Here is a 14,805-nt window from a genome sequence, read left to right on the forward strand (position 1 = left end):
TTGGTAAAATAAGTTCTAAATAGAGCTGGTTGGATTTTTTTTCCCCCAAGGACAATGTTGGCTTTTTGGTGGGGAAAAAAATCAAAACCACCAAAATATTTCAGATGAAAAAATGAAATAGTTTGATTTGAAAATGCCTCATGGGAGTTGGAGTTTGGGTGTCTCATGCTACTTATTAGGCTGGACTCCCTGATATAACTTCATCACTCATGATGCACCATGTTCTACCCTCTTGGAGAGGAGAGGCAGTGCATTGTGGGAATATCATGGATGTGACATGTCATGCAAGATGAAGTCTGGCTGGGGACTGGCTGATACAGGAGAATGGGGACATGAGTTCACCACAGCAGTCTATCCAAATAGAAATATGACAGGCTTTGGCTGAAAATGCCTCTGTTTTGGCTGTTCAGTTTTTTAACCCGAAAAATAGAAATTCTCCATGGAAAGCAGATATTTTCACTAAAACAGCATAGCCTCATCAGAAACCCAGTTTTCCATTGACAAACAGTTTTGATGGCAGATTTTTGACCAGCCTTGGTTTTTAAATAGATTTACTAAGTGGGTGCAGTTGAGGTACAGCCACCCCATACTTACTGTGCAGTATAGACCTGCATAGAGAGTTGCTGAGCAGTGCTCTCGTCTCTGAGCCCCTGCTGTGATTTTGAATACATTTGCTTCTTTCTGTCACATTAATTTCCCAATGTGCTTCCAAGCACAAAGAAGCGAATATGTCATTGTTAGCTCAAGACACATCCAATCCAGTCCCACTTCTAACTAGGTTGTATAACCTGAACCTAACAACATCCTGGCTGGCAATTGACTTTGCAATAAAGAAGAGGAAACAGCAGCAAATAAATGGTGCACTATGTTTCAACATATGCCTAAAATATCCACTCTGGAGGTGGTCTTGCAAATATTTCTAATTGTAATTGACATAGGGGAATTTTGCCAAAACCATGGAAGCAAAGGACCTATTATTAGCTACCTTTACAAACCTGGGAAAGAGCCATCTTGGATATCCTCTTGTTGACCTTATTAACTTTCATGTCTTTAGAAGGTCACAGAGAAAATCATTAATATTCAGTTGGTTCAGTGGATGAAAGGTAATAAGTATTTCCTGCTTATCAGAGTGGGTTTTGAAAGGACTTTGAATCACTTGATTTGTTTATCTTTTGAAATCAATAAGGCCCTTACTAAGAGGGATTTTGTATTTTTATTTTAAATTTGGGAAAGGCGTATGATCTGTTATCTAATGAGGTTTGGGGCCTCTGTTAAACTGTATGATACAAAGCAAAAAGTCAGGAAATTCCAAAGTCCAGCTTCCAACAGCAGTGTTAATTTGGCCATGTTGGGGTCTCGTATATCTCCTAACACTTCATGACACCAACAATAGCATTAAACGGAAAATTAAAAATAGAAAATTCAATATTTGTAGAAAATACAGGGTGCTGGATTAAAGACCAGATCTTGTACACGATTGGGCATAATTATTAGGACTTCAGTGGCATTACTTACCTGCTTAAACATGTGCATAGGTGTTTGCAGACTCATGACATAAATGTGTGCAGGACTGAGCCCCAGTGTTGCAATCAGAATGGTGATTTTGTTGCACTTCTTGGCTATTTCCTTGATTTTTCTTAACTGTGAAACTTTAACGTTGCATTAACACAGATTTTTTTCATTTAATATGAACATGATCTAATCCTTAAAATTCTTCTTAAAATTAATTACTAATTCTAAAAGCTACTTTAAAAAAAAAAGGATTTTTATTTAAGTGGACTGCACAAAGCATGTGAGAAGATACTGTAGTGTACAATCCCTTGTTGTCTGGAGATGGATAAGATGTCATCTCTAGTTTCTGTGATTGTTTGCTTGAAATCAGGTTTGGGTTGAGTGGCCACAGTCTGGGTCTTTAGACAGGTAAAACAAAAGAAGCAGCTCTACTCATGGGTGAAGAGAGACATTTCCCATGTTCAGAAATGCACACATTTCTGGTGGAGCATTTGGGATACATCACTCATTTAAAATGCTCACTGGTTTTCTAGCAGGGATATTATTTAATCCCACACATAAACTTTTATACTGCTAGTTGTATTTTTACAATGGCTTTGTAGCTGTATATCATTACATCTTTCAGTAATAATAGGACTGTTAAATATGTATGGGACTGCTTAAAAAGAAAAATAATGCAACAATAAAATATGAAATCTGAACTTGATACTGTCCTTTAGTTACTAAGATTTTATTGAATATAAACAATTATTGACAATACAGTTGGTTGGAAGGACATACTGCTAGTTACTATGAGTGGCTGAAGTTCCCCTTCATGGAGAGCATATTAGTAGAAAACTATTATTAGACAGTTTTGCACCCTAATCATGCAAAATGAAATAAACACAAAATTCACAACACAATGGTGGAGGGTATATACTGTGGCTACATATTCCCTATGTCATAGGGAATCATCTTCCAGTCTTCTGGGATTGTCCCAAATTGAAAGGTTTCTGGCCTGATGTTAGAAAATGATGTAAGAGTAATTTCAGTCGCTATCTCCCCATTCATTCCTATTATTACAATGTTAGGAAAATGTCCTGATTTGCCAAAATTAAACAAGGGTTTAGAATTTTTTGTCACTGCAGACAATAGTGCAGTTTGGCCTGATCCTTCAAACACTTACACGTGAACTTACCTTTATGCACGTGAGCAGCCCTACTGAGGGGTCTGCTCATTTAACTTTGGGCCTGAGCCAAAGTCCAAAGTGGGAAAGGATCCCACTGATACCATGGGGTTAAGAACAAGCCCTATACATGTTAGCAGGCACAGGGCCTATGGTTGCCAAACCAAATAACATTTGTGGAAATGTGGTTGATGAGAAGAAAAGAAAAGAGAAACATTCTTTTAAATGTGATGTTTCAATATACAGCAATAATAGATATTAATTAAAATGCTTATGTTTTCAAGAGTAGCTGGTAACACAGAGATATGTTTCCATTCTCCTGTTTGTTTGTAACTGCAATAAGTATACTTCCCCCCCCCCCCCCCCCCCAAAAAAAAAAAAAAAAGACACTTGTCTTTAGGTGACCCGCGGGACTGAGCTTTGGTTACCATACATCAGCAGGCCAATATTACTGATTCACTCTTCTGGAGACTTATGCAATGGAATCTCTAGTATGGTATGCGAGTATAGGTTTCATTTGATTAAATGAACAATATGTGACATATTGATTGTTGATTATATTGCTATTCAGTGCTATGGATTCAACCTAAACTGGCACAGCTAATTCACCCTGGCCTTGATTCAGCAAAGCATCCCTTTTCAATAAAGCAATTAGGCACACGCTTATCTGTAAACTGATGCTTAAATTCCAGTGATTTCAGTGATTAAGTGCTTTGCTGAATCAGGGCCCGTGTGTCCAAGGGGGAGAGCAGGTAGGGCTATCTCTGCTTACTCTCTGACAGGGCTTCTGCCCCAGGAGAGCAGTTTTAAAGGTATGTCTTCACTGCACTTAACTCGAGTTATCTACGGTCAAATCAACTCCTCTTGAATTAGCTCATGTGAGAATGCCCCTCTGGGAAGCAACACTTCAGCTGCACAGAGTGTGTGTAAGCTGCTGTAAATTGTGTAGCCCCCTCCCTGAGATGTGGCTCAAGCCTCCTGCCTGGGGCTGGCTGTGTTTATGGGGAGCGTCTTCTCTCCGCACATGTCTTGAGTCCTCGTCAGTTCTCTTCAGTGACACCTGGTACCTGCACCCAAGGTACCTTTTCACTGAGACCATGACACACAATGTGCTGTCCCTTAGGAAAATGAATAGTGCTACCACTGCCAGCAAGGAATATAAATCCCTGTACACAAGAAACAATGAGGTACATCACCACAAACCCCAGCAAAGAAATGTAACACCCAAAAATAACAATATGACAAAGGGGGACTTTACCGGGACCATGAAAATAGGCTCCGGGGAGGAAAGGGTTAGGATTAACTAATCTTTAACCTCAACAACTCAATATGTTTCCCACCTCCCAACACGCTCAGCACTTTCCAACCCCTAGCTACCTCCCGGGCACCTTGCCAGCAGATGGCACGCTGAGATTGAGTGCATTGGCCAGCTTACACAAAAAGGGCCCCCTTAAGTGTCTTGGCCCCTGGGTGGGGCAGAATTCCTCCCTGGCCTGCAGTCCCTGGAGGGCACAGCTGGCTCTCAGTAACTGGTACGAGATTGGATCTCTGTCATTCTTGATGCTGGTTTCTGCAGGGCTGGCACTGCCTGACCCATGCACTAGATCCCCCAGCAGTTCAAAGATCCCCTTTGTGGGGAATGGGAGTTAATCAGAGACTCCCTTAGCTGTTCTGCTTCTCTTGCAGTTCCCAAGATCAAAACTAAAACTAAATCTACACTATCTGTCTGTATCAGGCTGAGCCATGTCACCCATGAGGAAGCCTTCCTATTGGCCTCATACGGAGTATTTAGTCCATTCTGTCCCCACCCCGGACTCTAGCAAGCATGAAATGGTAATCCACAGAGTAGGACCCCTCCTAGAGGCTCAGCCCAAATAGGGGTTACAGTTGTACTATACCCTGCTGTAGCCTATACCCACTGATGGGCAGGCCAACTCAAGATAAAAGCACCAGCCTGCTCAGATTAAGGATTTGTATGGATGGATGGGACTCAAATTAATTCTGCAATGAAGATAAGCCCTAAATTGTGGGAAGCCCTGCTGAAGGAGGCTACACCAGAGGCAAGCCACTTAACTTCTTTTGGTTGCGGTTTTCAGGGGTGGCAGGTTTGTATATTTTATGGTGGTGCCCAGAATGAGTCCCAGTCTCACCCTCCACATCTGATATTGGTACACATAACAGAATTAATGGGGTAGGGCCGAGGGGTTTGGACTATGGGAGGGGGCTCAGGGCTGGGGCAGTAGGTTGAGGTGTGGGGGGTATGAGGGCTCGGGCTGGGGATGAAGGGTTGTGGGTGTAGGAGGGGCTCAGGGCTGGGGCAGAGGGTCTCTGTGTGGGGGGTGAGGGCTCTGGCTGATGCTGGGATGAGGGGTTTGGGGTGTGGGAGGGGCTGGGGCAGTGGGTTGGGGTGCTGGGTGAGGGCTGCGGGGTAGGTTGTGGATGAGGGGTTCACAGTGCAGGAGGGGGCTCAGGGCTAGGGCAGAGGGTTAGGGTATGGGGGTGAGGGCTCTGGCTGGGGTGTAGGCTCTGGGGATGAGGAGTTCAGGATGCAGGCAGGCTGCCCAGGGGCTGGAGCCAGAGAGGAGGACTCCCCAGTCCCCCCCAGCGCACTCCCCAGCAGCAGCACACTCACCTGGCACCGTTAGGGCACGTGCTCCTAGGGGCCAGGCCCTTCTCAGGTCCAGGAAGCCCCCTCGCCTCCCCTGTGGTGGGTGCCGGGGTGGGAAGGAAGGGCTGCCATCATGTGTGCGCCTCCTCCCTCCGCAGGTGGTGGCTGCTGCCGGCACTGCTCCCTTTTGTAGCCGGCAGCGGCCGACAAGGGAGCGCAGCGTGGAGCAGCAGGGCAGACACCCACTGCCCAGGGTGAAGACAGGGATGTTCCCAGGGAGGTGCGTGGGGGCGGTAGGCAGGGCCAAGGGAGAGACCCGGGCCCAAATATTGGTGGAGCTGGGCCCCCAGACTCTGAATTTGCTAGAGCATGGGCACCACGGGACCATATAACTCACTGCCCCTGGCAGTTTCCCCATCATTCCAGGAGTGCCATGAAGGTTAATTAGCTGAAGAGTACTATGAAAATATTAATTTAAAACCCAATTTTGCACTCTACTAATATGCAGACTGATCCTTACACCCATGCAGAGTCTTATTACAACCAATATGACTCCATACATGCACAAGGGTCTGCCCCTGCAGTTCAGATTGCAGGGACAGTGCCCAAGTATTGTCGTCATTAGGCATATAGATGACCTTAAATCTGGATTTAATTCATCTGGTATTTTGTATTTATTAGACACATCTCCTAGCTTCCTCTTCTAAATTTGAGAGAAGAACTCTGCTCTAAGGGGATAACAACAGAGGCCCTAATCCTTCAAAGATTTATGCATGTACTTTAATTTTAAACTCACTGACTAATCCCATTGATTATAGGACTATCAATACGACTACCCACAGTGCATAAAATAACTCATATGTGCAAGTCTCTGCAGGATCAGGGCCTATAATACTCCCAGTGAGCTGTACACATAGTTCAAGGAGACTGGGAAGGAGTTATGGTCCTTCTGGACATGTGAGTTTGTGGGCTAGTGAATAGGGGGAAACACTACTTATGTAGAAATCAAACTTAGCCAGGGTAAAGCAGGGGTGAGACTATGCCAATATAATAGGTATTTTTGTGTGATGGTACAGTCCAAGTGAGGCTTGGCAAATCTGTGGCCTTTGTGACTGGAAGCCTCCCTCCAAAAACCCCCAAATCCCACCTTTTTATTTTTTCTAGAAAAATCTGCAACTCATTAACATGTGGTGAAAGCAATGCAATCTTGATTGCAAAATCTCTTTTAAATCTTAATATTATGGAGTCAAAGTCTTAACTGCAAAGCCCCTTGTTTTTGTGGTGTGAGGCAGAGCGTCAACATTATTTGAACATCTCTTTTTTGGTACACCTCTACCCCGATATAACGCTGTCCTCGGGAGCCAAAAAATCTTACCGCGTTATAGGTGAAACCGCGTTATATCGAACTTCCTTTGATCAGCTGGAGTGCGCAGCTCCCTCCTCTTCCATCCCTCCCCCCCGGAGCACTGCTTTACCGCGTTATATCTGAATTCATGTTATATTGGGTCGCGTTATATCTGGGTAGAGGTAGTTTAATTTCCTTTGTTAGAAGTTTCATTTGGGTGAGTGGGGTGGGGAAGAATAATAAGAAGGGGAAATTGGCTATTGACAGTGCAGGTCTAATCTTGCTCATTTTTACTCTCACACGTAGCCCCAATGATTTGGGTGAGTATGATTAGCAGGACTTGATTAGTTCAGGGTGGGAAGCTGCTTTAACCTTGTGTACTGTATAGCATGTGGATGAGCCTGCTATTTCTGCTGTTAGTCTTTAATCTGCAGGACGTTGCTTCTTGCTGTTCCATTTTCTGAGAGTGGGAATTATTGCTATTGTAGTTGAATAATTCCTTCATTGAGTTTGTCACCTTGAATGTGTTGATAGACAATCACTATGTCTCCTTGAGTCTTCTCTTCTGCAGTCTGTATACGTTAAACGTCCCCAATCTCTTCTTGGTTCTCTTATCTGAACACTTGGGATACAAATATCATGATTCCAATGTTTAACAAGGGCTGTAAAGTCGATCCTGCATTCTATAGACCCATGACCTTCATTGATGTGGCAGCTACATTGAATAAAAGTTTTTGTTGATTAAGTTGCTCAGTGAGGGGCTGAGTTTTGAGGACGGATGGACTATTTTAAAATTTTTTCCCTCCTGCTTACTGATCAGTGTCTTGTGTCTTTTCACCAACTTGATAGATGCGCAAGTATTTGAAAGTAAATGCTCTTTTCAGGTTCTGACTTTCCGGTAGCATTTGACTCTACAGCGAGAAACCTGCATTGTTGCAAGATGATGGAAGAAGGGACTGAAGTGGTCTGGGTTTGCTTTGTGTGGCCATCCATTCCTGTATGTGTCCCAGATTGGAATGGGACAGAATTGGGGCTTACCTACCCCTTTTCCTTTGTGAGTGGCATCCCTCTGTGCATACTTGCTCCTTTTCTCTTTGATTTATACATGAATTCTACTGTTTCCAAGCTAGAAGGACCAGAATTTTATGGCCCAAATATATTAGGCACAGAAGTAGCATTTCCCCTTTGGCTGAAAATCACCCCATTGTAGAAGTGCAGCACAGTGCCTGATCATCACTAACATCCCACTTGTGTCCTCTTTTGCTGTGACTCTCACCCCACATGTAGATGGTCCACAGTTTAGTTCATTAGATCCCACCGACACCAGAGAATTTAGCCAATAAACATTGTTTGCCTTGGCCAAACTAAAACTGCACCAATGTAAAGTAGGGTTTTTTAGTAGCTCAAGAGTTCTATGTGTCTTTTGCTTGGTGGATGACAATATGCCAGACTCTCTTAATTTATTATCATTTGAGGGTAATCTGCCATTGAAATATAGTCTAAGTCTCATGGGTAGAATCAAACAAAAGGTAAAAAAGGCTCCTCTGAGTATCATTAGATTTAGATACCAGATTGATTTCTATTTTTTGCCAGCTACTTCTCAGGTATTTGAAACTTGAATTAATACAGGTAATTAATGTCTGGGGCTGAAGTTTTAAAGGGGCCTTGATGATACTTCCACTCTGAAACCCATTCAGAAAGGCCTACTAAAGAAAGTTCTTGGTTGACTAGTCGTCTGATTTATACTGAGTTGGGATGTCTCTAACTGGGGGCAGAAATTGGTCTGTGCTTTGGCAAATATGGGAAAATGTAAGCTAAAGCTGGATGCTAGATCTCCAGAAAGGTGTCTGCTGCCAAAGGGAGTTGTTAGTTCTTTAAAGCTTCAGTTAACTAAAGTTAATTCTGCTCAAAGAGCCAAAGGCCATAAAAATAGTGGAAAATGGCGAAGCAGAGGAACCCTGCTGATAATCGTTCATTCTGGAAAGCCTGCTCTTGCCCTCTGGTCCACGTGGCCTTGTTCTCAGATGGCCAGCTCAGGCAGATACACAGGAATAGACCTTATGCAATCAACTGACTCTGCTACTCAGAAAAGCAGATTTTTCTAACTCAACAGATTTTTCTCTGAGTGTGTATTTAGAGCCAGATCTATTGACTGTAGTGACAAAAATAGGGTTTTTCTTCCTTTTTAATGAAGTTGGCAGAACCAGCACAGCTATTGGAGCTGGAGCTGGGATTCTTCCTTCTGCATTATCAGAGTTGTTTACTGTGTTCCAATTACAGACCCAATCACTCAGACTTGTGTAAGCCTTTTGGCAGTGGTGGAGCCTACCCAGGTGTCAGTGAGCGCATCATTTGAAGACCGTGGCATTGTGCAGGTTTAAATCAGGACAGAATTGAGCCTGCAGGAGCTTTTATTACTGAGAATGATACATGAGAAGAATGAAACCCAGTTTCTTTGTCAGCACCTAGGTAGAACTTTTCTTGGAGCACTTGAACCTGCAGCCTTTATCCACATGACCACCAGTGAAGTCAAGCCACAGTAGACTATTACTGTGTGATTCGCTCTTTGGCAGGCTTGGTTTGTTGTTTTCGTAGGCAAGATGCTGTATCTGTTTCATGGTCTATTGTCTCTCTCTTTTCATCAGATGTTCCTTGCCGAGGAGAATGTGGATTTTCGGATACACGTGGAGAATCAGACACGAGCAAGGGACGATGTGAGCAGGAAGCAGCTTAGACTCTACCAGCTGTACAGCAGGACGAGTGGGAAACACATCCAAGTTCTAGGCAGGAGGATCAGTGCTAAGGGGGAAGATGGAGACAAATATGGTAAGAATATTAACCATAACCCATCCAGGGTCAATATAGAGGTTTGAAATGAATTTGTGAGAACAAATGGAAAGATGGATCACAGCCTTGCACTAGAACAGGCTTCCTGTATCTTAGCTTATGCAAGGGGCGCATCAGAAAAATGAAGCTGTGAAATTGAATTGGAAAACCTGTTTGTTCCTGAAACCCTCTGAGATGTCCTTGGCAAAGATGCTTTCGATCAACTTGATGCAGACCCCTCACTAGCAGGGATTTAGAATTGGATACTGTAAGGTACTGAGTGCCTCTCTCACTCAAATAAATTGGAGTCAACAGACATTTCAGCGTCTTGCAGGATGAGATCCAGGGAATCAAAGAGCCCATCATTTTAGTTTCCTGTGAGTGCACCACTCAGTCTAGCAAAATACACAACTGCATCCTATCAAAAGGAAGATAGAAGTGTTTTATGAAACTTCATCTGTGTAATCCTATTTCTTTCTCTTTTCTGAACACTGCATGTTGTGCCTCATTGACTGTTGCCCTATGGTTTGGCCCATTGGTTGATATTCACTGCAGAAATTCATGAACATATATTGTCTCTGACTGTGTATGATGTACATACGAGCATTGGAATGTGGGGTGAAGGGGAAACTTTTTTGAAAATAATTCTCTCAGGGAACTGCAAACATTAACGTGCAGTACATGCCTGGCATAGAGGTGTGCACACAGGGACGGCCTCTGCCAGTGTGCAAGGAGCATGTAAAGCGGGGCAGGTTAAGGCCTGTGTGCCACTGGAGAAATAGTTCAGAAATAGCTGATCTTTGTGAAAATGACCCTTCTGGTATTGCCAAAGCCCTAGTTAGTTCTACAGCATGCCCTTTACATAGCTAAGAAAGGCCAGGTGGGTCGGCTTCTGGATGCTGCCTTTGCTTTTCCAACATTTCTAAGTAATGTGGGGTGGAGAAGACCATTTGGTTGCTGATTTTAGGCCATTAGGCTGCTTTTGTCATGCTGTCCCTTTTGTGCCTGCACAGTCATCACAAGTGTCCTCCTAGGCCCCAGGATGGGAAATACATTCCAGAAGAGGAGGATGCTGAGGTCCCATAGGGAACAGTGCAGTGGCCAGGAGGGCCAAACCTGGACCTGCACCAAGTGACTGGCAGCATGGAGCCCTGCCTTTTGGGGGGTCCCCCCCTGTCATGCGCTGAGGTGCTCCTCCCTCAATGATCTGCTGCAGCCCACCCACCTTGGAAGCCCAGTCCACTCCCTACCACCCTTGTTGTGACCCACTCCCAGTAATGACAGCCCCCCCAACCCATCTATTCCAGTTACTAAAACCCTCTTGCATCATCCTAATAACAAGCCTCCCTGACCAGCTGCAAACCCCTCCCACCTCTAGATGGGCTGTAAGGGTTGTGGAAACCTGCTCACCATCACACATGGCACAGGGACACTCAAAGCATGATAATCCATGTGGCAGTGAGTGGGGGCCTTAGATGCAGGATGTGGCCCCTGTGATAATGGAGCGGAGATATGTCAGAGTCAGGGATGTGAAGAACCATCTGTGCAACAGCCAACGCTGACTACCAAGGCGACGGCATAGAATGAATTATTTTCCAGAAATGCCTCCAGAGGCTTTGTTAAGGTGTCACCTCTGATCAGGATCCGGGATAGACCTAACGCAGGACCCTGGATCTGAACACTCTTGAACTTTGGATCCAGATCTGAAAGTTGTTGGTTAGGTGTATCTCTAACACAGAGTCTGGAGGACATCTTTGTCTCACACCTGTTGGTTGACCCTTTCTCCTGCTCCACATCCTCTCTTCTTCCTCCTTTTGGAGTATAATTTTCATCATTTCTGAATCTGGCCCACTGAGTCAGTCAGGATTAGATTTTTGGGAATCCCTGATTCCCAATCCCATGCTTGTTCCTCTGGAGCATGCTGCCTGTCTTGGACTATGCTGCCTTTCATAGGGTGAAACTCTCTTCCACCTGATCCATTGGTCAACACAGAAAGAGGCAATAACATTGGCAATGGATGTAAAAGAGAGTCACAGTGTTGCAGGGAGAGTGGGAGCCTGTCTGAGAAATTGCAACAAAGAAAAAGGTGCCCGAGCGTATGAAATAGCTCCAAAGGCTTCTGGCACAAGTCTAGAGAAGAAGGAAGTGTGTGGGAATCACAACTGGAACAAGGTATAATATAGTGTGTTTTCCACAGGCACCTCCAAACACTGAAGAATTACTTAAAAGAGGATGCAGGCTGGTGGGTAGGTGGGGGCAGTCTTCCCTAACCTGGGAGTTTGAACCCTTTCATCTGCCTCTTCCAGATGACACTCGAACTCCTCAGCTGCTGTGTCACTCTTTAGATGGGAGGGTGGTTTAGGGCTTAGTCTTCAAGTGAAGAGATGACCTTTCTTTCTGAATATCCAGCATCCAACTAATTCATTACAAGGATGGAGAGGGTTTTATTTGGGTTTTCAGGGAAGGGAGAGTTGGCTGATTTATTGCAGGCCTTACTGACTTGTGCAAACTTTCTTTGCCTCTTGGCTAAAGAGGATGCACAGAAATGGAGTCAAAATGAGGTCCCAGGCAGTGCTGTGGTGATTTCAGAGCTCATAGACTCATAGATCACTACAGCACAATTTCATGCAGCTTCAGATCAGTAAAATAACAAACTGTAATGTGTATTAGACCAGTGGTTCTCAAAGCCGGTCCCCTGCTTGTTCAGGGAAAGCCCCTGGTGGACCGGGCTGGTTTGTTTACCTGCCGTGTCCACAGGTTCAGCCGATCGCAGCTCCCACTGGCCGCGGTTTGCTGCTCCAGGCCAATGGGGGCTGCGGGAAGGGTGACCAGCACATCCCTCAGCCCGCGCCCCTTCCCGCAGCCTCCACTGGCCTGGAGCGGCGAACCGCGGCCAGTGGGAGCTGCGATCGGCCGAACCTGAGGACACGACAGGCAAACAAACTGGCCCGGCCAGCCAGGAACTTTCCTTGAACAAGCGGCGGACCGGCTTTGAGAACCACTGCATTAGACAGCTGCTGTAGGAAGAAACCAAGATCTAAACAGAGGAAGTATGGCAGCTTAACCACCTGATATGGGTGTACATATGCCATTTGTAAGGACAAATACAAGTTCTGAGGTCCATAAAATAGCTAATATAATAATCTGGGGATTCAATTTTGGGTTTGTGCAAAGCAGCCTTTGCTCTGAGGCCAGGATCTGGCCCCAGGTGTCTGATTTATTAAACAGAAAATTAAGTCTGTTAATAGAATTAATTGAGTCAGTTTAATCCTTTTAGTCAGATGGATTTTATCCCTTCTCAAACATATGAAAATCCATTTGAACAGAAGTCAATTATCAGACTAAATTAAATCTAATAACAATGCCTACTGCTTTCAGAAACACTAATTAATCTAAATATACTTACCTATCTCACTAGGGGGATGGTGAGACTTAATTGCTGTTCCTAAATTGGTCTGATATCCTCAGATAAAAGGCGATATATGCAAAAATACTGTCTCTTAACCTATTTAATGAAAAGACTGACAATCTATTTACAGATTACACGTTTATTTTGGACCTTTTAATCTATTCTGATGTAGTTTGCTCTGGCCCAGAAAAAAACAATATTCTTGTTACAAACTTATTACTACTTTACCAGGTGTCTAAGTGGTTCTTTTCATTCACAAAATGAAATGGGCTGGAAGGGGGTGGGGGGAGGGAAGAAGGACTTAGAATAAAAAGGTTCCATCTCAGATAAATGGTACAGATAGGCGAGATAGAGATCAGTGACCTGAAACACTAGAGCCTTTCATTTATTTTCATTTCACAAAAGGCAGAAGACATTCTATACTGTTTGTTCACTATCTTTGTGTCCGGTTCACTTGGTTGGATGTAGCTCTCTAGGATGGGTGAAGGCACTTTGGCTCATTTGTACTTCACAGCTGTGTGGTTTTGTTCTAAAGTATATTTGTCACAGTCTAAGGTTGTACCGCAGGGTGTGTGTGTGTGTTTAAAGTTATATCCAGGAGAAGTGATTTCCCTGCCCTTCACTGTTGTGTGGCATGCTTTGCACCAGTTGACCCCTTGGCTGGTGCGTTCCTCCCCAGAGATGGCAGTATTTCAGTGGTGGGTGACTTATGGCCGGATCAAAGCCTTGCACCACTTAAGCCATAAAAATAGAGGCTTAAGTGAGACCTTGTGTTGGCCCTCTGTCCTGGGATTAATTTTACCCATAGTGAGTAAATTGCTTTGGGATTCTTACGGATGGAAGGTGTTATATATAGGTTTATTATTATTATTTTATTATAATTTGTTATTAGAGGGTATTTTTCTCTAAAGCACAATCATGCCAGTATTGCATTAGTGTGACCCTTGTCAAAATTTTCCACAGGAATGACCCCAACACTCCAGTTTACAATAGTGTTTTGGGCTAGTGTGGTAATCTCCTTTATAATTGGGGACAGCATCAAAAGTGAGGAGCCCCCCATCCTAAACTGTCTTTCAGTTTCAAAGCCCTTCATCTTTAGACTTCCAGCCTCTCTGAGGACCTGATCCCAAGCCCATTAAAGTCCATTGAAAGACTCTCGCTGACCTTCTTGGGTTTTGGATCAAGCCCTAGTTGCCTGTGAGAAAAGATGGGCTATACATTGTTGACAGAATATTAACAAGTCTGGGCCCTGGCAGATCCTGGCGGGAAATTCCAGAGACAAGGAGAATATCCTGTGTCAGTAGCTCCCCCTGCTTATCAAGGAGGATCATCTCTAGTGTCTCCACTCACATCAGCTATGGCATTATGACCCAGGGAGAGAGTCAGTCTCTCCGGTAGTCAGGTCTTGAACCTTAAAGGTTAAATCTGGCACTGGTATACCACCTGGAATCTTATGGGGAGCCAGAGCAACTCTGAGTATCGGTGCTATGTCCCCTGTGTGATGGACCACTCAGCTGTGATCACTGCATTCAGTACTAGCTTGAGCTTCCAGTTGGTGCTGGTGTACAAGCCCATGTAGAGCATTTTATATCAGTATAGACATCAGACACAATCCTTCCCTGATGGAGACTTCCATTTGTGGAGTAGGTGGGCTCAGTGCTGGGGGGTGGGAAGGGTATGGAAATAGCCTCCTGTATTTGCTGAATTCCTTCTTAGGTTTTAGTCAGCCTGTGCTTTCTGAAATTAACGAGCTAATGTAGCAGTTCTTTGGGCTTGGCAGGCTGACAGCTAGCCTAGAACTCTCTCAACTCATTTCACTAATGACTCCCATTTGTTCTCTCTCAAAGCCTGGAAACAATGCAAAATACCAGTGCCATTGTTCCATGTCTAGCAAGTCATTCCTTCCCCTCCATATCTCTGGTACCTTAAAAGCAAGTTGC

General features: G+C 44.4%; 1 protein-coding gene across 1 annotated transcript in view; it reads left to right on the plus strand.

Moving 5' to 3' along the window:
- FGF18 (fibroblast growth factor 18) overlaps nucleotides 1–14,805 on the plus strand; it is a 107,638-nt gene that overhangs the window by 39,463 nt on the left and 53,370 nt on the right. The window contains exon 3 of the mRNA XM_034780410.1: nucleotides 9,276–9,456. Within this exon, the coding sequence (XP_034636301.1) occupies nucleotides 9,276–9,456 (181 nt within the window). The remainder of the gene's footprint in view (nucleotides 1–9,275; nucleotides 9,457–14,805) is intronic.

Source organism: Trachemys scripta, chromosome 8 (assembly GCF_013100865.1).
Source record: "Trachemys scripta elegans isolate TJP31775 chromosome 8, CAS_Tse_1.0, whole genome shotgun sequence".
Classification (NCBI taxonomy): domain Eukaryota; kingdom Metazoa; phylum Chordata; order Testudines; family Emydidae; genus Trachemys; species Trachemys scripta.